Raw genomic sequence first — 21,061 nt, forward strand, 5'->3', positions numbered from 1 at the left:
ATGGAATCCAAGAGAAGGTATTAACAAGAGGGGGAATGGAGATGCTGATGGGTCTTTTGTCTTCCATATTCTGGTGAACTGAAACAAAGCTATTACTCTAACAAAGCTATCGCCTTCATTTTATGGAGGAAATTACTATTCCATGACCAATCTAGTGACCATCTCTTCCCAAGGCAGGTGGTGACCTGAGAATTCTGTGCCTGCTTCTTGACACCTGCACCACCATGCAGAGGCTGATGAGGCTCCAAGTCCTCTGGGGCATCCGCCATTCCTACAATGGCGTTCACCCTGCCCCTTGGTACCTTTGCTGCCGGTCTTTATCAAGAGCAGGAGCCCCAAGATGGAATGACCACGATAGACCTGAGGAATTTAACTTTGCAAGTGATGTCCTGGACTATTGGACTCAAATGGAGCAGGTAAGGAGGCACTCATGATGGGAGGTGAGAACAGGATTGGCCTTACTGACCTTATCATGATCTTAGTAGACTGAAGGGCAGAGAGACAGTAATGGCTTCTGGCTCAGCTTAGCAGTGTTGCAGGAAAACCTTACATCTGGGGGTTCAATTCTCAGCCTAGTCACTTTCTCAGTTCTCTGAGCCTCAGTGGTTTTATCTATGAAATGGTGATAATCTCAGAGACAAGATAGCAGGTGAAAATATCTGGTACACAGTCATATAATTGTGACCAAAGTTTCTAATGACAAGTTCGACAAGTTGACCTTAGTTGGAATACTTTTTTTTTTAAATTTTTTAAATGTTTTTTTAAATTTATTTCTGAGAGAGAAAGAGCCAGCATGAACAGGGGATGGTCAGAGAGAGAGAGGGAGATACAGAATCTCAGACAGGCTCCAGACTCTGAGCTAGCTGTCAGCACAGAGCCTGACACGGGGCTCGAACCCACAAACTGTGAGATCATGACCTGAGCCGAAGTCATGCGCTCAACCAACAGAGCCACCCAGGTGCCCCAACCTTTGTTGGATTTCTTACCTTTAACTCATGAGACCATGAGCCTAACTGGAATTTGTATCATTACGCTTGGGCTTAACTTCAGGCTACACTCAGAGGGAAGGGACAGATCACCTGATTGTACACATGAGCATCTGACACATAGCTAGGTCATGTCATCTGTCATTCTGTGAGGATGGAATGTGCAGCTGGGTTCCTTCCATTCAACTATGTACTTGAGTGTAGCTTTAGGGTATGTCCAGAGAAAATTGCCCCCATGGCCTCTAGAGGTTACACGTGTCTACCCAAGTGCTCAGTTTATTTCTCTTCAAGAGACAGATCAAGAAAGGTGCAACAGGGACATTAGGAGTTGAGTAGACAGTTCATGGTGCCCCAGCTACTAAGTCCCAGCTGGTGATGTCCACAGTGGGGAAAACTCCCAACACTGTCTGTGGACAGAATTTACCTGCAACACAGCGAGAGAGTTAATATAGTTTTTAAATTTCCCATGAGCCTGCATTTATATGTTAGTATTTAACTAAAGTGGGGGCTTCTCCCCATCACCTTCTTTGTCCTTTCTCTGAATTTCCATAATAATGCCAAGGGAGGGCATTTTTTAATATGCACTTTTTAAAATACACTTTGCATTTACTACTATGATTAGATGAACATTTCCATTATCCCCACTTTCTAGAAGATGGAACTGAGGTGCCAAGGGTTTAAATAACACACAGAAACCAGCACATACCTAGGAAGGGAAAGGACAGGATTTGGGTCCAGACTATCTGATTCTGCAATACATTATTTCACGTGGCCTCCCAATTTGATGATACCAAACATCTCTTCCTTCAGACTCTAAACTGACTTTCGTCACTGCCCTGACCAGTAATCTAGTTAAAGAACTTTTAAATCATAAGATGGGCTGGAGAGGGAAGAGGTAGAGAGCAAGAAGTGATGCCATCACTTTCCCCCAATTTATAACCCTCATAGGTAGTTCAAACATCAACCCGTGGAGACAACCCCCAAGTAAGTATGACCCCAGGGGTGCCGATTTTTGTTGTGTTTTATATCATCATTGTTGATCCTTTCCCATTTCTTCATGTCTCCAAATTCTCCCCACCCCTAGCATCGTCATGCCAATATATTTATTCTCCCAACACTTCTCACCTGTATGTTTCCACTTTGCTAATTGCCTTGATCATGATCAGTGTCTCTCTGGTGATACATGGGGCCTGTCACTTAGCTGATGCTCAGTAAACACTGATGGAATAAAATGTTGAAACCTGCCTTACAAGCCCCACAGGGTTTGACATTGTTCCTATGAAAGACCCTCTAGAGGGTCCACTGTAGTCCACTCTGGCTTCCTGGACCTCCCTGTACAACTTAACAAGTACCATCCAAGAACTGATGCATGGCCTGAGCAGCAATGCCGCCCAAACCATAATAGAGTGATAGGATTTATTTTAACTCACATTTTAATACATTTTTTAATAAAATATAAGTTAGAAAGCTAATACCTTTATGTGAAATCTTCTGACAGTGTGTATGTGTGTTTATGTGTGTATGCGTGAGTGTGTGTGGTGGTGACAAATAATTGGTTATAAAACAATCATATTTAGATTTTTATGTTTATTTTTGAGAAAGCATGGACAGGGGAAGGGCGGGTGGGGTGGCAGAAGATCCCAAGTGGGGTCTCTACTGAAAACAGCAAGCCCAACGTAGGCCTTGAACTCATGAACAGTGAGATCATGACCTGAGTCAAAGTTGGACGCTCAAACAACTGAGCCACCCAGTGCCCCAGCAAAGAATTGGTTATAAAACAAAAGAAAGTAGTTGGTAAGCTGACAACTTATGTCCACAGGTGTAATAGAGGCCACCGGTTAGTAACCCCTGACTTTTCTTAGAAATTAAACCCTTTGTGACTCTAGGCTCCTAACATAGTATACACAGCTTCAATTGATTCCTCGAGCTCCTCCCAAATCTGTTCATGAGAGGTTGCATTCTGTCCAAATTCATTCATTCTGTCTCTCTGATACTATATCCATCCATCCATTCTTTCATTCATCTAAAGATTAGTGAGCCCCTAACATGTGCCAATTACTATTCTAGATAATGGAGATAGGAAAGTAACCAAAATGTGCAACACTTCATTTTTCCTCTATAGACTGTCTGATTCCCAATTTCATGTCCTAGGATAGGTAAGTACAGTGTCAGAGACCTTACATTTTATTTGTTTTGGCAAAAATCATGACAAACAATTTCTTCCTACCAACCCTTGATCCAATTTTATATTAAACATTGCTCAATAAACATAGTCAAATAGATATTAATTGTCGTTGACTCTGGGTCTGGAGTTCTTTCTTGTCCAGCAAGAGAGTAGGTTGCAGGATTAAAAATGCAAGAGAGGCTAATGTCCAGGAGAAGACAAGAGTCCCGAATAAGGGTCCTTGTTCCATTTTTATTAGAATCAGAAGGCTGACAAATGTGGTGATGGGTGTGCAAAAAGAGACAATGAAATCGTGAACATTAACTCATGGGAATGAGGGAAAGGGGGTTTTGAAGGCAGACGTGAGGCCCCACCTCTGTTTACCTAAACTGGTCTAGGGGACAAGAAAGACAGAGCATGCTACCTCAGAGTCAACAAGGCACCTTTCTTTTGTTAATTGACTCCACTTTGGGCAACTTCATCCCAGAGCAGTCTATAGCCCTATTTACTCATTTACCACTTTGTTCCTTCCTCCCTATGAAAGCAGCTTTCTGATATAGTATTAAGTCGGGAGGCGCTAACACCCTGAATACCTAATCTTGTTAACTCATCATGGATGTTTTCATCCTGAGAGTCCCTATTGCTATACCTTTGTGCTCTCCTGGGGCCTTTGTCCCACTTTACCTATTCTGGGGCCTTTTCCCCCCAATTTACCTAATCTTATTTTCCTAATCCTGTTTACCCAAACTTGGATGTGTACATCCTATAGCCTTCTAATTCTTTATGCTTTGTTACCCCGTCAGCGCAGGCTCAGGGAATTCCCAAGCTTATTCCCCACAATTAATCACAAAGCTTAAAAAAACAACCACCAATGGATGCCATTTCCCCACATTCCCTGGCTCTTTGTCCCATAATATTTGCCCAAATAGATTAGTTTATGTGCCGCCAAAATTTCCAAGTTCCTTAACATTAAACAGTCAGATCTGCTGAGATTTCTCTGAGTCAGAGACTCTGTCTTTTGTGGCTCCTGGTTTAATTCTGTAATTTTATGTAAGAAATTAATAACAGTCTAAGGACCTGTGCAGTTCAAAAGGGTCTTTAAGTTCCTTTCAAACTATTAGACTTTTGTCCCAGCATCCCATAAAGGAATCCTTCTTGATATTCACAAAAAGGGTATATTTTTTATAATTCTAATACACATGTAGGGTCTGTGTCACTAGAATGTAAGTTCCATGACTGGAGCTGAAATCAGATGCTTAACCACTTGAGCGACCCAGGCAGCCCTTTCTTAATATTTCTTATAGAGAAAGTTTAACTGTAATGACCTCCCTCAATTTTTGTTTATCTGAGAATAACCTAATTTCTCCCTCATTTCGAATGACAATTTTGCCAACTATAGAATTTCTTTTTTTCAAGTAATTAATTAAATTATTTTTTAATGTACATCTAAGTTAGCATAGAGTGCAACAATGATTTCAGGAACAGACTCCTTAATTCCCCTTACCTATTTAGCACCCTCCCACAACCCCTCCAACAACTCTTTGTTTGTTCTGTATGTTTAAGTCTCTTATGTTTTGTCCCCTTCCCTGTTATTATATTATTTTGCTTCCTTTCCCTTATGTTCCTTTGTACCTTAAAGTCCTCATATGAGTGAATTCATATGATATTTGTCTTTGTCTGACTGACTAATTTCACTTAGCATAATACCCTCTAGTTCCATCCATGTAGTTGCAAATGGCACAATTTCATTCTTTTTGAATGCTGAGTAATACCCCGTTGTATATATACACCACATTTCTTTATCCATTCATCCATCGATGGACATTTGGGCTCTTTCCATACTTTGGCTATTGTTGATAGCACTGCTATACACATTGGGGTGCATGTGCCCCTCTGAAACAGCATACCTGTCTCCCTTTGTTAAATACCTAATAGTGCAACTGCTGGGTCATAGTGTACTTCTATATTTGATTTTTTTGTGGAACTTCCATACTATTTTCCAGAGTGGCTACACCAGTTTGCATTCCCACCAGCAGTACAAAAGAGATCTTTCTCTACATCCCCACCCACATCTGTAGTTGCCTGAGTTGTTAATGTTTGCCTATCTATTCTGACAGGTGTGAGGTGGTATCTCATTGTGGTTTTTATTTGTATTTCCCTGATGGTGAGTGATGTTGAACACTTTTTCATGTGTCAGTTGGCCATCTGGATGTCTTCTTTGGAGAAGTGTCTATACATGTCCTTTTTCCATTTCTTCAGTTGGTTATTCGTATTTTGGGGTTGGGTTTGATAAGTTCTCTATAGATTTTGGATACTATCCCTTTATTTGATATGTCGTTTGCATATGTCTTCTCCCATTCTATCTGGTGCCTTTTAGTTTTGCTAATTGTTTCCTTCGCTGTGCAGAAGCTTTTTATTTTGGTGAGGTCCCAATAGTTCATTTTTGTTTTTCTTTCCCTTGCCTCTGGAGACAGGTTGAGTAAGAAGCTGCTGCAGCCGAGGTCAAAGAGGTTCTTGCCTCCTCAAGGATTTTGATGGCTTCCTGTCTTACATTTAGGTCTTTCATTAATTTTGAGTTTAGTTTTGTGTATGGTGTTAGGAGGAACTTGACGGAGGAACAAGGGGGAGAAGAAGGGCGGAAATGGTGGGGGAAAGAGAGAGAGGCAAACCATGAGAGACTCTTGAATGCTGACAAAAACTGAGGACTGTTGGATGTGGGGGGGAGGGGGGATGAGTATGGAGGAGGACACATGTGGGGATGAGCACTGAGTGTTATGTGGAAACTAATTTGACAATAAACTATTTGTAAAAAAATAAAATAAAATAAAATAAAAAAAAAGAGTGTAGTCCAAGTTCATTTTTCTGCATGTCACTGCCCAGTCTTCCCAGCACCATTTGCTGAAGAGACTGTCTTTATTCCATTGAATATTCTTTCCTGCTTTGTCAAAGACTAATGACCATATGTTTGTGGGTCCATTTATGGGTTTTCTATTCTGTTTCTTTGGTCTGAGTATCTGTTTTTGTTCCAGTACCGTACTGTCTTTATGATTACAGCTTTGTAATACATCTTTAAATCTGGGATTGGGATATCTCCAGCTTTGGTTTTCTTTTTCAATATTGCTTTGGCTATTCAGGGTGTTTTCTAGTTCCATTCAAAGTTTAGAATTGTTTGTTGTAGCTCTGTGAAGAATGCTGGTGCTATTTTGATAGCGAATGAGAAATGTAGAAATTCTTGATTGACAGCTTTTTACCCATCAATTCAAATATGAAATCCTACTGTCTCCTGGCCTACCAACCACTAATAATCTTAGTAAGTATTCCTTATGTATGATGAGTCACTTTTCTTTTGCTGCTTTCAAGTTTTTGTCCTTGGCTTCTTCGTTTGATTGTGTGACTCTGTGTGGATCTCTTTGGGTTTTCTTCCTTTTGTAATTTTTTTTATTTTAATATTTTTTGAACAGTTTATTGTCAGGTTGGTTTCCATATAACACCCAGTGCTCATTCCTACAAGTGCCCTCCTCCATGCCCATCTCCCCCCTTTACCTCTCCCCATACACCCATCAGTCCTCAGTTTGTTCTCAGCACTCAAGAGTCTTTCATGGTTTGCCTCCCTGCTTCTCCCCCAACATTCCCCCCCTTATTCTCCCCCACGATTTTCCGTTAAATTCCTCCTAACCCTCCTATACATGCAAACATATGGTAGCTGTCCTTCTCTGTCTGACTTATTTCACTCAGCATAACACCCTCAAGGTCCGTTTGCTACACATGGCCAGATTTCATTTTTTCTCATTGCCATGTAGTATTCCATGGTACAGATAAACCATATCTTCTTGATCCATTCGTCCATTAATGGACACTTAACCTCTTTCTATCTTTTGGTTATTGTTGAGAGTGCTGCTATGAACATTGGGGTACATGTGCTCCTATGCATCAACACTCCTGATTCCCTTGGGTAAATTCCTAAGAGTGTTATTGCTGGGTCATAGGGGAGTTCTAGTGTTAATTTTTTGAGGAACCTCCACACTGTTTTCTAGAGAGACTGCATCAGTTTACATTCCCATCAACAGTGTAGGGGGGTGCCGGTTTCTCCACATCCACGCCAGCATCTAGAGTCCTCTGAGTTGCTCATTTTAGCCACTCTGACTGGTGTGAGGTAGTATCTCAGTGTGGTTTTGATTTGTATTTCCCTGATGAGGAGGGATGCTGAGCATCGTTTCATGTGTCTGTTGGCCATCTGGACATCCTCTTTGGAGAAGTGTCTGTTCATACCTTCTGCCTATTTCTTCAGTGGGTTGTTTGTTTTTCAGGTGTGGAATTTGGTGAGCTTTTTATGGATTTTGGATATTAACCCTTTATCTGATATGTCATTTGCAACTATCTTTTCCCATTCTGTCAGTTGCCTATTACTTTTATGGATTGTTTCCTTTGCCGTGCAGAAGCTTTTAATCTTGATAAGATCCCAATGGTTCATTTTTGCTCTTGATTCCCTTGCTTTTGGGGATGTGTCAAGTAAGAAATTGCTGTGGTTGAGGCCAAGGAGATTGTTTCTGGCTTTGTCCTCTACGGCTTTGTGGTTTCCTGTCTCACATTCAGGTATTTCATCCATTTTGAGTTTATTTTTTTATATGGTGTGAGAAAATGATCTAATTTCATTCTTCTGCACGTTGCTGTCCAGTTCTCCCAGCACCATCTGTTAAAGGGGCTGTCTTTTTTCCATTGGATACTCTTCCCTGCTTTGTCAAAGATTAGTTGGCCTTATACTTTTGGGTCCAATCTGAGTTCTCAATTCTATTCCATTGGTCTATGTGTCTGTTTTTGTGCCAATATCATACTGTCTTGATGATGACAGCTTTGTAGTAGAGGCTCATGTCTGGGATGGTGATACCTCCCGTTTTGGTTTTCTTCTTCAATATTACTTTGGACATTCGGGGTCTTTTGTGGTTCCATACAAATTTGAGGATAATTTGTTCTAGTTTTGAGAAGTATGCTGGTGCAATTTTGATTGGGATTGCATTGAATGTGTAGATTGCTTTGGTAGTAATGACATTTTAACTATATTTATTCTTCTCTCTTTGGGTTTTCTTACTTGGAATTCATTGAGCCTCTTGTATTTGAACATCTATATATTGAATGAGTGGATGAATAAATAAATACTACTATATAAGTTTATATTCAGTACAAATATAGTTTTGCTTTTTTTCAGCTATTATTTCTTCAAGTAAGCTTATGGCTCCTTTCTCTCTCTTCTTCTTCCAGGAGTCCCATAATATGTATATTGGTCTGCTTCTTTCTATACTGTGTGTCATGGGCTCTGTATACTTTCCTTACTGTTTTTTTTTTCTTTTTGCTTCTCAGACTCCATAATCAGCCTAACTACAAGAAAGTAGTCCTTCTTGTAAAGTTTTCAATTCAGTGATTGTATTTTCCAGGTCCACAATATCTCTTTGGTTCTCTTTTATAATTTCTTTCTCTTTGTTGATATTCTCAGTATGTCCATATACTGTTTTTCTGATTTCCTTTGGCTCCTTGTCTGTTTTCCTTAGCAATTTCACCATACTTAAGAGAATCTTTTTAACTTCTCTGTCTAGTAACTGAAACCTGTGTTTCTTTAGGTTAAGTTTATGGAGATTTGTTTTATTCCTTTGAATGGGCAACATGACCTTGTGATCTGTTGCTGAACATTGGACATTTGATAAAAGCAGCCATCTCTGTCTGTCATTACAGCCTGACTCCATGCAGAGAAAGGCCTCCAGTAATCTGACCACTGTGAAAACTTAAGTCTTCTCAGGTCTTCAGGTCTCAGGCATGTGTCTTTCCTAGGCCTGTGCATGTGCTTTTTCCCCCTCAAATTTCCCGTATGTGATACTGCTTTTACATGTTTTAATTTCATTACAAGTCTCAAATCTACTTCTTCTTGGGGCCCTAATATTTTAGTGTCTTCCTCTGCCTGTAGTCTCCCTTCACGGTGGCCACAGTTCTACAGTTTCCACTCAATGTGGCATCTGCCACTGCTTTCAGCCACCTCCAGTCTGATATTCAAACTATGTCACCATTCCTATCTGAGCTCTGAGTGAGATGAGGCAGAAATCATTCCCTCAGGCTGCCTCCAGGCAAGCCAGAATACTGAAACAAATTCCAAGGGAGGGGCTGAGAATTGGGTGGCTTCCTTCTGACCATACTACATAACACCAGAGAAGGGATGGGACAAAGGTAAGTAGCAAAAACAACATAAAACTGCTTACTATTTAGAGTATGAGTTTTTTATTGTTTGGGCGTTCATTGGTTGCTGCAGTTCCTTGACTGTTTCTACAGTTCCTACACAACTATTTTAGTCTGTTGATGACTTGATGTTTCTGTGAGGAAACACTGATTACCTTGGAGCTTCCAGGTCTGCCTTCTTGCTTATTTTGCCTCCAGATATACCTTAATTTTAAAAATAAATTCCCCAAATATTCAGGAATTAAATTAGTCTTTTGTTTTGTTGTAACAAGAATAATAAGGATAGTAATTTATTTTAATGTTCATTTGTGAGAGAGATCGAGAGACAACAGTGAGAGAGAGAGACAGACAGAGACAGAGACAGAGAGATCAAGTGGGTGAGGGGCACAGAGAGAGGAAAGCAGAGGATCTGTAGCAGCCATCCTTCTATGCTGACAGCAGTGAGCCCAATGCAGGGCTCGAACTTATGAACCATGAGATCACGACCTGTGCTGAAGTCGAGCACTCAACAGACTGAGCCACCCAGGTGCCCCAATAATGGTACTAATTTCATTGACTACCTACCATGTGTCCAGGCACTATCATATACACTTTATCTCTTTTAATAACTAATTTAAACGTTACTACTTTCTAGGTAGTATTGTACCCATTTCATAGATGAGACATGTACCCATTTTATACATGATAAACATGTGGCACAGAGGGGAACATAGTGTCCATATGAAACTAAGAGAGACACATGGGGGGATGAAATTTTAAGGCTTTAACAGGTGACATGGAGCTATTCATGGTTTGATGTGACTTTAAGGAAGGTGGCTACAGTAGACCAGAAGAAATTGGCTGGATCATACCCTATCCATTTCTTTTGGTTCTATAAATGCCTTAAAAATGGGTCTCAGTTCTTAAGCTACATTTTCATGTCACTATGGTAGTGATTGGGCAAGTAAGTACCCTTTTCCTCTAACCTAGGAAGTAACACATGGTGTTTGATCTTGACCAGGAGGGAAAGAGAGGTTCAAACCCGGCTCTGTGGTGGGTGAATAACCAAGGGGACGAAGTGAAGTGGAGCTTCGGAGAGATGACAGACTTATCCCAACGTGCTGCCAATGTCTTCACCCAGACCTGTGGTTTGCAACACGGAGACCATCTAGCCTTGATCCTGCCTCGAGTGCCTGAGTGGTGGCTGGTGGTCATAGGCTGCATCCGAGCAGGTAACTCAAAGAGATCTCAACATACTTTAGGTCTGGCCTAGAGTCGCTGGGTCCTGAAATATTAATATTTCCCGAACTTTTTTTCTTATCCTTCATATCCTTTCTCTTTCACAGACCCCTTTCAATATTCTTTTACTCCTTCATATTCTCTCCTTCATACTCTCTCCTTCATACTTATACACCCTTAAACACAATGTCATAACTCTCTAATTCACACAGACACACGCACACATACACACATACACACACTTTCTCTTGCAGTCTCATTTTTTGCTTTTAAAAATCAATCTATTTGCTAACATTTTGCCCCCCTCCCACACTGACTCATTTAAGTATCAGTTGCAGACATTGTGACATCCATAAACACCAGATAAACACCCATAAACCCTGGAGCATGCATCTGCTATGATCCATGACATTCTCCTCACATAACCAGAACAGAGTTATCACTCAAGAAGTCTAACTTTGGTATAATATACATCCATAGCCATAGCCAAAATTCTTTAATTGTCCCAACAGTGTCTTTTGTAGCATTTTTTGTTGTTGTTGTTAAAATCCAAAATCCGATAGAGGATCATGCATTGCATTGTGTTGTCAGGTCTCGTCAGTCTCCGTTAATCTAGGCTTTTCTGCATGACAACATCTTGGAAACGTCTAAGCCAGTTGTTTTGCAGAAGGTCCTACAAAATTTGTACTGCTGACTCATTCTTCAGGATTATATTCCAATAACCATTTTTAGTAGGAGCTCTAGAAGGACAACGTGCCTATCTCAGTGCTCTACATCAGGAGATACGTGAAGTCGGTTTCTCCTATCATTGGTGATATTACTGACAAATACTTTGCCTTAGAAGGCATTGTTTCCCTTTGTAATTAGTAAGTAACCTGTGCTGTAATACTTATGAGACTGTGTGAATATCCTGTCCCCCAACTGTCTTTCTCCCTATGTCTTGAAAATCCATTGATGATTCTTGATTGAATTGGATATTATTATGGTGGTTTTATATGAGAATTTTCTAATTATGTTATTCCCTCTACACTTATTAATTAGTATTCTTCTGTAGAGACTTCCATTCCCCTTTTAATTGCCTATCTATTTATCTATATAATTTAGAATTGGTGTGGGACTCCTGAATTCTTTTTTGAATTGCTTTATAATGCATATATTTCCACACAAATAAAATACTACATTAATCCATCAAGGTCATGTGGAATCAGGAATTAGCAGCAACAACAGAGAGAGTATAGAGAAGCCATGTCATCTGTAGAGCTAAGAGATGAGACATGGGAAATCCAAGATATGAACTGAGCCCTCTGGGATAGGTAGAATAAAAGAAAAATAGAAGCAAAGGAAGGGAATTCCAAGAATGGGCATAGCACATGAAAAGACTTAGAGTCAAGAGAAGCTTGTGTGGAGAATAGCCATATTGAAATAGGGAATAGATTTGTAAGAGAAAAAGGTGGAAGGTGGGCAGTGCCTTCAGTGTTGGGTGGAGAGTATGATGCTTTCCTGGAGAGAGGGCCCAGGTGCTGGTGAAGAGTAGAAAAGTGGAGGGGGGAAAGTCAGTGTTCTGTGGAACCTGAACAAGTAAAGTATGGAAGATGGGTAGTAGCAAGGTTCAGGACGAGGCATCTGGTGGAGAGATTAGAACCCAATAGGGGCACACAAATACTTGAACTCTTGGAGATGGAAGATGGAAGGGAATGTAGAAAAGTTAAGAGGATAATGTCCTTAAATTTGGATGTGAAGAGTGAAGAAAAGAGAGGAGATTCAAGTTGACACAACTGTCTGAAAGTGGAGGAAGTGAGAGGAGAAAAATGGAGGCAGGGATACAGGTAATCCTAGTGTCAAAAATACTGTCCTACTTACGTTCATAGTTCCAGATCTCATGTAAAGCAGGATACACCTGTCTACTGCTTTGATCCATCTAGCATAGAAGAGGTTAGGCCAGGCTTTTGAAATTTTAGTGTGCATAGGAAACCCTTGGAGAGCTTCTTAAAGTGCAAATTCTGGTTCAGTAGGATTGGGATGGGGTATGAGATTTTTGTGTCCTGGGTGGTGCTGATGGTACTGGCCCATGGATCATACTTTGTACAGTGAGAAGCTAGCAGATTTCTATGCAGATAAGCCAGGGCTGAAACCCAAAAGTTCCTTTTTTATCCCCAGGTATAATCTTCATCCCAGGAACCACTCAGATGAAGGCCAAGGACATTCTCTACCGGTTACAAATGTCTAAAGCCAAAGGCATTGTGACCATAGATACCTTTGCCGCAGAGGTGGACTCTCTAGTTTCAGAGTGTCCTGCTCTGAAAACAAAGCTCCTGGTGTCTGACCATAGCCGTCAAGGGTGGCTGGACTTCCGATCCCTGATTAAGTGAGTTTCTGATCTGATGAATGTGTTTTCTAAGGAAGGGCAGGAGAAACCCATTCATTCCCAAGTACTGCATTTTCCCCCTGCTTTAAATGAAGAAATGTTAGTCTACTTATCCAAGTCTCTCACAAATTCCTTTTGATTTCTAATACTAGAAGAACTGTTTTTTCCTCCAGTGTTGTAAAGCTCCATTTTTCTGACTCCAGCCCCTCACATTGGATCCCCAGGGATCCAAAAGAAGGAAATATGACTTCTCTCCTTTTGTACTGAATCCCTTTACAGATCAGCATCCCCAGATCACACCTGTATTAAGTCAAAGACGCTGGACCCAATGGGCACCTTCTTCACCAGTGGGACAACAGGCCTTCCCAAGATGGCAAAACATAGTCATGGACTTGCCTTGCGATCCTCTTTGCCTTCATGGTAGGAAAGAAGGCATTGACTTAGATGCTGGGCCACACGCCTGGGGTGGTATGTGCATGTGTGTGTGCATGTGTGTGAGCACACATGTGGGTTGGGAAAAGAGCTTTACGTAGAATTGACTCACCCTGTTTCTTCTGTCTGGGCTCATTGATTCAGACTCCTGAGAGTCTTGACAGGTAGACACTGGGAATCCTAATGGTTTGCTAACAGAGGCCTCTGGAGACCAAGGAGGCCCATTTAGGTCCTGCCTGAGCACCTTTATAAGAGGTGTGTAAGAAGTGTGGGGGGAGACCGCAAGCATTCAGCAAACCACAAAAATGACAAGCCATTGTGTCCCTGTCAATTGACTCAGGGTTTGGTGGCAAAAGACAGAATGTTTTAACAATGTCACCTGAAGTGACCGGTCCTTTCCATTTCCCAATTATGAACAAATGAAACGTGGAGTTACTTAGTCATGAGCTCTTGGGAAAAAGGGTAATGGAACCAAGCAACAACATGCCACTGCCCCTAATCTAGAAAATCAATCATAGAGGCTTAAGCTGTAGCCTTGGGTTAATCATTTAATCCATTTTAAACCGAGCCTCTTCTTCTCTCTGTCCATACTCCAGATAAAAATATTCAGACCAGAAGAAGTTCCATATATTTTCTAACTTATTAACCAGACCAGAGGTCAGAGAAGACTTTTTTTTTTGTTGACAGTGCAGCATTATGTGCAGATGCAGCGTTATGCAATGATAGCAGTTGACTAGCAAAACCCTGGAAGAATGGGGGTGGAAAGAAGGCAAGGGCTTTCTGTGCAGTCTGAATGACAAGAGCAGAGGCACAAAGATATTAAAACTGGCATTATCCACTACAGAGACTTTGGGATATCTCGTGCTCAGCCTATGTGATAAGGGACATATGGAAGGAGTTGGGAACCAGTGAGCAGGGCCCAGGATCTAGTGGCCTTGGTATACAGTTTAGAGTCTTCGAAAATGACGAGGAGGTTTTGGAGTAAAGGGATGTATTTCAGCTAGGGAAAGCCCTAATCAGATTTGTGTTTTTAGAAGATTACTGTGGCTGCAAGATGAAGGGAGGCAGGAGAGATTAGGATCGGTTCAAGGTGCCTGAGGCACACTGCAGAAGAGATGTTCAGTGGATAGTTGGGTGTGAAGCTGAGAAGACAGGTCTTCCTAGCTAATAATATTCTGTGGGTGAGCCACAATCCTAAGGTGAGGGAGGGTGAATTGTTTATCCAAGCCCTTCCCTGCTAATAGAAAAACTCCTCAGAGCCTTAGTCTGCTAATAGGAGGATTGTGTTTTCTCAAGGAGTTACACACAGACATCCCCCAGGAGCAGTTAGATAGGATAGAGAAATGAGAAACCTTTCCCACCCTGCTTTTCGTTTAATGCCCTAGTGGATAATTGTTTCCAGTCCTTTACCAAATGTGATATTAACTAGTGTTCTCTCTCTCTCTCCCTCCATTCCTCTCTCTCTTTCCCTTTATCTTTCTCCATTACAAATGACAGAAAGCCAAATCTAACCCTCTTTAGGCCTAAGAGTGAAAAAAGGAATTTTTTGATCATGAGGGAGGCATCCAGGGTTTGGCTTCAGACATAGCTAGAGTCTCTGGGTCAGGTTTTCAACTCTCCATCTGCTGTGTTTTGATGCACTTCTCAGAAAGGCTTATCCCTTGTTAACCCCAAATGGCTGCCAGCATTTCCTAGGACTGTATAAGTAACAGAGTCAATTCCCAGCCTTAAGGATCATTATAACTAAACCAGTTGAAATCACACATGACAAGAAAACAGGATTTGGCATGTTTTAGGGACCTGGGGTGGGAGTGTGTCTGGATCCCACTCAAACCACATGCACTGAGAATGAGAGGTGGGTCTGCCCTGAAAATCAGAGTCCCTGGCCCTCGATCGATCATATCCTCTCATGATCACCTAGCTGAGGCCACTTTGTTTTGGAGTTAGCAGGCAATTAATGCAACTGAAGACATCTGATGTCCTCTGGTGCCTTTCGGACCCAGGCTGGATTATGGCTTCCTTGGGGTGCCTGTTTGAACCATGGACAGCAGGGTCTACACTCTTCATCCATCATCTGCCTCAGTTTGACCCTAAGGTCATTCTACAGGTAAGAAGATAAACCTTCCAGTACCAACAAACTCCTAGAAGACACTCATGTTTCAAACTCAAAAACTGGACCTGCTGAGAAATATTTTATTTAGCAAAAAGTCTTATTAGCATAATATAACCCTGGTTCAGGGTTTCTCAAAGTGTGGAGCACTGAGTTAGTTACTGTATGAGAATCACGTTAGATGAAACCTTGAAGAAAATGCATATTCCAAGCCCTCCTTCAGCCCTATGAAACAGACTTCCTGGGCTTGGGACCCTGAATAAACATTTTAAGAGATTAAACCAATGAGAGCAAGCCAGGTCTCCTGGATTCTGGATCCTGGATCTGCCAGAGCCAGGTGGCTGGTGTGTGTGTGTGTGTGTGTGTGTGTGTTGTTCTTATTATTGTTGCTCATTTCAATAAATTGTTTAAAACAATGTCCTTAGAAAATGACAAATAGGGCTTCTTATTCCATGTTTCACGTTTATTTGTGGTTTACTTGTACTCTGAGCCTCAGTGTCCTCCCCTGTGAAATGGAAGTTTTAATAATTCCTATGTCACAAAATTGTTGAAATATAAATAGGTTGGTACAGGAGAAGTGGGTGAAGTGCTTAACCCTGAGTTGGCACAAGGGAGGCACCCAGGAAGCAGTGGTGGAAGCTGGTATTGTTAGGTATATCTCATGGTAATAACTCAAGGCACCCATGTGAACCCTCTCGCTATACTTCCATTCATCTGAAAATGCTCTTTGCATCTCCACACACACCTTTGCTTTCCATCTCACAGGCACACCTGCCCCTCCACCTCTCAAAGTCCAGTCCCCACTCCCCTACCTCAGCCCCTGCAAGTTCTTTTCTTTACTCTGTCCTTCAGTTAAGAGCCCTTCTCATTTTCTTCCATCGATTAAAACTTTTCTTCTGTATTTTCAACCTTTCACTTTCTCCCTCTCCATTGATCTTTTATCCTTTAAATGTTTTCTCCTGTGTTTTCAACCTCTTCCACTTCATTAACTGTATTCCCCCTTAGTCCATTAACATATTCAACGTTCCTCATCCTAAAAAATACCTTCACTTTACCCTGGTACACACCGGACCAACCGAGTCTTTCCTCCCTTAATATCAAATTTCTCTATAGAACATTCTTCACTTGCTGCAGACACAGTCTCTTCACCCCCCTTACCGCTGAACACTGCAGTCCTCCAACAGTCTGTCCTCACCATTCCTCTTCCTTGTAAACAGTCTCCTCTACTTCCATTTCACCAACCAGCATGGACACCCAGTCAAAGGACTCTCAAAACTGTACTTTGGGTCTAGTTTCTTTCAATGCAAATTCCCCCTTTGTTTATCTACCCCAAGTCCGTCTGATGATGCCTTCAGCACATCAGACATTTCCCATTTCTCATTCCCCACCTCATGTCAATATCATTGTTCACTATTCACATTATGCCAGTCCCTGAGGCTTAAAGCTGCACAAAGAGCGCCAAATCCATCTTTCCCCTCCCCCCTCCACTAAGTACATGGGTGTCTCCAAAGTGTCAGTATATTTTAAGCTAAATTATTTTAAATTACTAATTATACAAATTTACACAAATACACACAGATCAGCATTTGAAAGTTTAAATATTTTTATTTATTTTTTACTTGTGGGGTGCCTGGGTGGCTCAATCAATTCAGAGTCCTACACTTAATCTCAGCTCAAGTCTTGATCTCAGGGTTGTGAGTTCAAACCCCACATTGGGCTCCATACTGGGAGTGAAACATACTTAAAAAAAATTAGCACAAGACATGAGCAGACATTTCTCTAAAGAAGACATCCAGATGGCCAACAGACACGTGAAAAGATGCTCAATATCACTCCTCATCAGGGAAATAGAAATGAAACCACAACGAGATATAACCCCACATCTGTCAGTATGCTAAAATAAAGAAGACAACAAACAAGTTTGGTGACGATGTGGGAAAAAGGCAAACATCATGCACTGTTTCGCAGGAGTGCAAGCTGGTGCAGCCACGATGGAAAACAGTATGAGATTCCTCAAAAAATTAAAAATAGAATTACCACATGACTCAGTAATTGTACTACTGAGTATCTACACAAATACTATTTCCAAAAGATATATACACTGCTATGTTTATTTCAGCATTATTTGCAATAGCCAAATTATGGAAGCAGATCAAGTGTTTGTCCACAGATGAATGGATAAAGATGTGGTATATGCATACATATATGCATATACCTATACATATAGACATATATGTGTAATGGAATATTACTCAGCCATAAAAAAATAATGAAATCTTGCCATTTTCAACAACTTGGATGGATCTACAAGGTATAATGCTAAATCAGTCAGAGAAAGACAAATACCATATGATTTTGCTCATACGGAATTTAGGAAACAAAAGAAACAAAAAAAAGCAAGAGAGAAACCCCAAAAGAGACTCTTAACTGTATAGACAAACTGATGGTTACCACAGGGGACGTGGGGGGATGGGTGGAATAGGTGAAGGGGATTAAGAATACACTTAACACGATGAGCAATGAGTCATATGTAGAATTGTTGAATCACCATATTGTACATCCGAAACTAATATAACACTGTATATAAATTACAGTGGAAAGAAAGGGAGGAAGGAAGGAAGGAAGGAAGGAAGGAAGGAAGGAAGGAAGGAAGGAAGGAAGGAAGGAAATTGATTCGACTCAGAAAGACAGGGACAGGGGCATCTAGGTGGTTCAGTCACTTGAGTGACCGGCTCTTGATTTTGGCTCAGGTCATCCCAGGGTTCTTGGATCAAGCCCTATGTGAGTCTCCAAATTTAGCATAGAAGCTGCTTGAGACTCTCTCTCTCTCTTTCTCTCTCAAATAAAAATTTAAAAAGAGAGACTGAGAGAGGAGGCAGATTTCCCCATATGCCCATTACTCCTCCCTGTGGTTCTGTATGGAAGCTATAGATACTCCCATTTTACAGAAGAGGGAACAGAATTGCAGAGGAATCAAATAACAGGATTGAAGTCAGGCAGGCAGACCCCAAACCCACATTCTCCCCTCTTGAGTGTTCCTTGCTCTCCCAGGGTATCTCCAGCCTGATCCTAAGCTGAAAGACTCCCACCTCTAGCAAAACAAGGGTGAATACCAGACATTTTAAACTATCTGATTTCCAACTGACCTCAATCTTTCTGAATTTACTTCTTAACTTCTCCTGTCTAAATCTAACCTCAGTCTTCCTAAAGTTACTTCTTGTTCCTCTCCTGCCTAAATAAACCATATTTTGACTATACTTCAATGTTTCTTCAACTCTGGAGACTTTGCTCCTCTTACCCCTTCTATCTGCAAGAACCTCCTCTATTCCTCTGCCTGTGGAGACCAGATCCATTTGTTAAATACCCCAGCTAGATAAATGCCACCTGTTCCATGAGGCCCCTGGATCACCCAATCAGAAGGAGTATTTCCCTCTGCTAAGTTCTCCTTCCAGTCTCTCCTATGAGACTCTGTGAGAGAAATCTCCCAGTTCCTCCCTTACCAGTTGAGTCCTGTTTTATCTCCTCTATAGTACACACTCCCAGTTGCGATGTTGTCTAACTCTTCTTGCATTTCCCCCATCAGTGCCTGATCCGTGTCACACAGAAAATCCATGCTCGATATAGGCATATTGAAAGAACTAACAAATGAATAGGGCTCTCCTACAAGGGCGATCAGAATTAAAATGGTAATAATTGATATTTTAAATCTTTACTACAAGAATAAAATTCTTCTTTCCTCACTTTCTAGACATTGTGCAAATACCCCATCACCCAGTGCCTTGCTGCTCCAGCTGTGTATCGAATGGTTCTACAGCAGATTTCTACCAGGTATGGTAGAAGTGGTGGGAGCTGGTCATAACAATCTTTGGGTAGGAATGTAAGGAATCCAGTGTACTGTGGTCTGACTTTTTAACTGTGGTTCTTTGAGGGGTGTGTGGGTGTGGTAGTGGTAAATTAAGTGTTGGTGGTGATAACTATCATTAATCAGCCTAATTAATTAATTAAAGTGGGACTCAGAGATCCAAATGAAATGCTCAGTGGGCCATGCATTATTGTAGGTTTATTATTTTGTGAACATTTTTCTTAGGAAAGGACAGACATACAGAAAAAGACATAACACATAAATGTATAGACTAATAAATTGTTGAAAATAAAAACACCTATGTCACCACTCACATGAGTTACAAGAATAGAACATTGCCAACCACCCAGAAATACCTGCATGGCTCTCTATCTTCCCAAAAGGAACTCATATTTGACTTTTATGGGGTTAATATCCTTATTTTCCCTTATAGAAACCCTCCTAAGTAAATAACTCTCAGCAAATTATTATATTTTACTTACCTTTGAACTTTGCATATAATCATACATTATTCCATAATATCTGGCTTGCTTTTTCAACTTATGTTTTTTGGATGTGTCTATGTTGCTATATATTGCTATAGTCTATTTTCATTGCTGTGTAATACCCCATTGTATTAAAATATTGCATATTTTTTATCAGTTGTACCATTAATGGACACTTAGGTAGTTTTTATTTTGGGGTTATTGATGACTAATGCTACGTTGACTACTTTTACATGTACCCTGGTGCATATAAGCATGCATTTCTGTACCATTTTCCTGGAAGAGGAATTGCTAGTTCACTCTAACACTACATTCTACCACCCGGTTTTCCAAAATGCTGAACCAATCTATGCTCCCACTAGCAAGGTAGAATTCCCATTATTCCATAACATTGGGAGTATTTTTTTGGTCAGAGTTTTTAATTTCTGTCCATCTGATGGATACATAGTGTTCTCTTACTATAGTTTTGTTTTTGCATTTTCCCATGTTTGTGAGCTCATCTTAGCTCAACCGGAATCTGCTCTTTGAAACATATGGACATTTACTAATCTTTTAAAGACTCTGAAATTAAGATGACTCCTCCAAAATTCAGAGTAAGATGTTTTAAATATAGACTTAAAATATTAAGGTGTTTAATGACTATCTTTATGAATCTAAGTTTGAAACACAACTTGACTTTTTTCATGAAGCCTCATGCTAGTTGGACTCCATTTGTGTTTCACAGTTCAGAAGAAGCAACTTTTTGAAGTATTCCTCAGATGAGTATCTTTGTCCAAATCCAATAACTCCCCCAAGTCATAACTAATGACTGTATCAGACTCTGCCCATGTGATCTATTTGGAATAAAGTTGCAGAGGAATGAAGAAGACACTTCAGGAAAACCACCTTCTTGTCCATCACCCCCAACTCTGTATGTACCCAGTGCCAGGGTGATGAGGATGGAAAGGTGGACTAGGTGGCTGCTGCCTCTCTGATCCTCAAGAGCTAACCTGGCTCAGCCCCTGGCCAGCTGGTACTCAGATCTCAATCGCTTCTCCCCATGCCTTTCAGGGAATCCATCATTACTTTGTGGCTATTTTGTCTTATTTATGGAAAATTTTATGAGGAAAATGAAAGAGGATTTATGTCACGAAATGGACCTACTAGAAACGTTCACAGCCAATGTTTCTGCTCTGTCTGAAATTCCTTCTCTCAGGGCTGTTACCTACACCCCTTCTCTC

The 21,061-nt window shown here is 40.9% G+C and overlaps 1 protein-coding gene across 1 annotated transcript in view; it reads left to right on the forward strand.

The window, feature by feature from the left end:
* The first annotated feature begins 219 nt into the window (after positions 1-219).
* LOC144237129 (acyl-coenzyme A synthetase ACSM1, mitochondrial-like) overlaps positions 220-21,061 on the forward strand; it is a 31,151-nt gene continuing 10,309 nt past the window's right edge. Inside the window, exons 1-6 of the mRNA XM_077770810.1 lie at positions 220-416; positions 10,370-10,580; positions 12,745-12,952; positions 13,232-13,372; positions 15,332-15,491; positions 19,243-19,322. Coding sequence (XP_077626936.1) covers positions 225-416; positions 10,370-10,580; positions 12,745-12,952; positions 13,232-13,372; positions 15,332-15,491; positions 19,243-19,322 — 992 coding nt within the window. The 5' untranslated portion in view covers positions 220-224. The remainder of the gene's footprint in view (positions 417-10,369; positions 10,581-12,744; positions 12,953-13,231; positions 13,373-15,331; positions 15,492-19,242; positions 19,323-21,061) is intronic.

This window comes from Crocuta crocuta, unplaced genomic scaffold, assembly GCF_008692635.1.
Source record: "Crocuta crocuta isolate KB4526 unplaced genomic scaffold, BGI_CrCroc_1.0 scaffold887, whole genome shotgun sequence".
In the NCBI taxonomy this organism is placed as follows: Eukaryota; Metazoa; Chordata; class Mammalia; order Carnivora; family Hyaenidae; genus Crocuta; species Crocuta crocuta.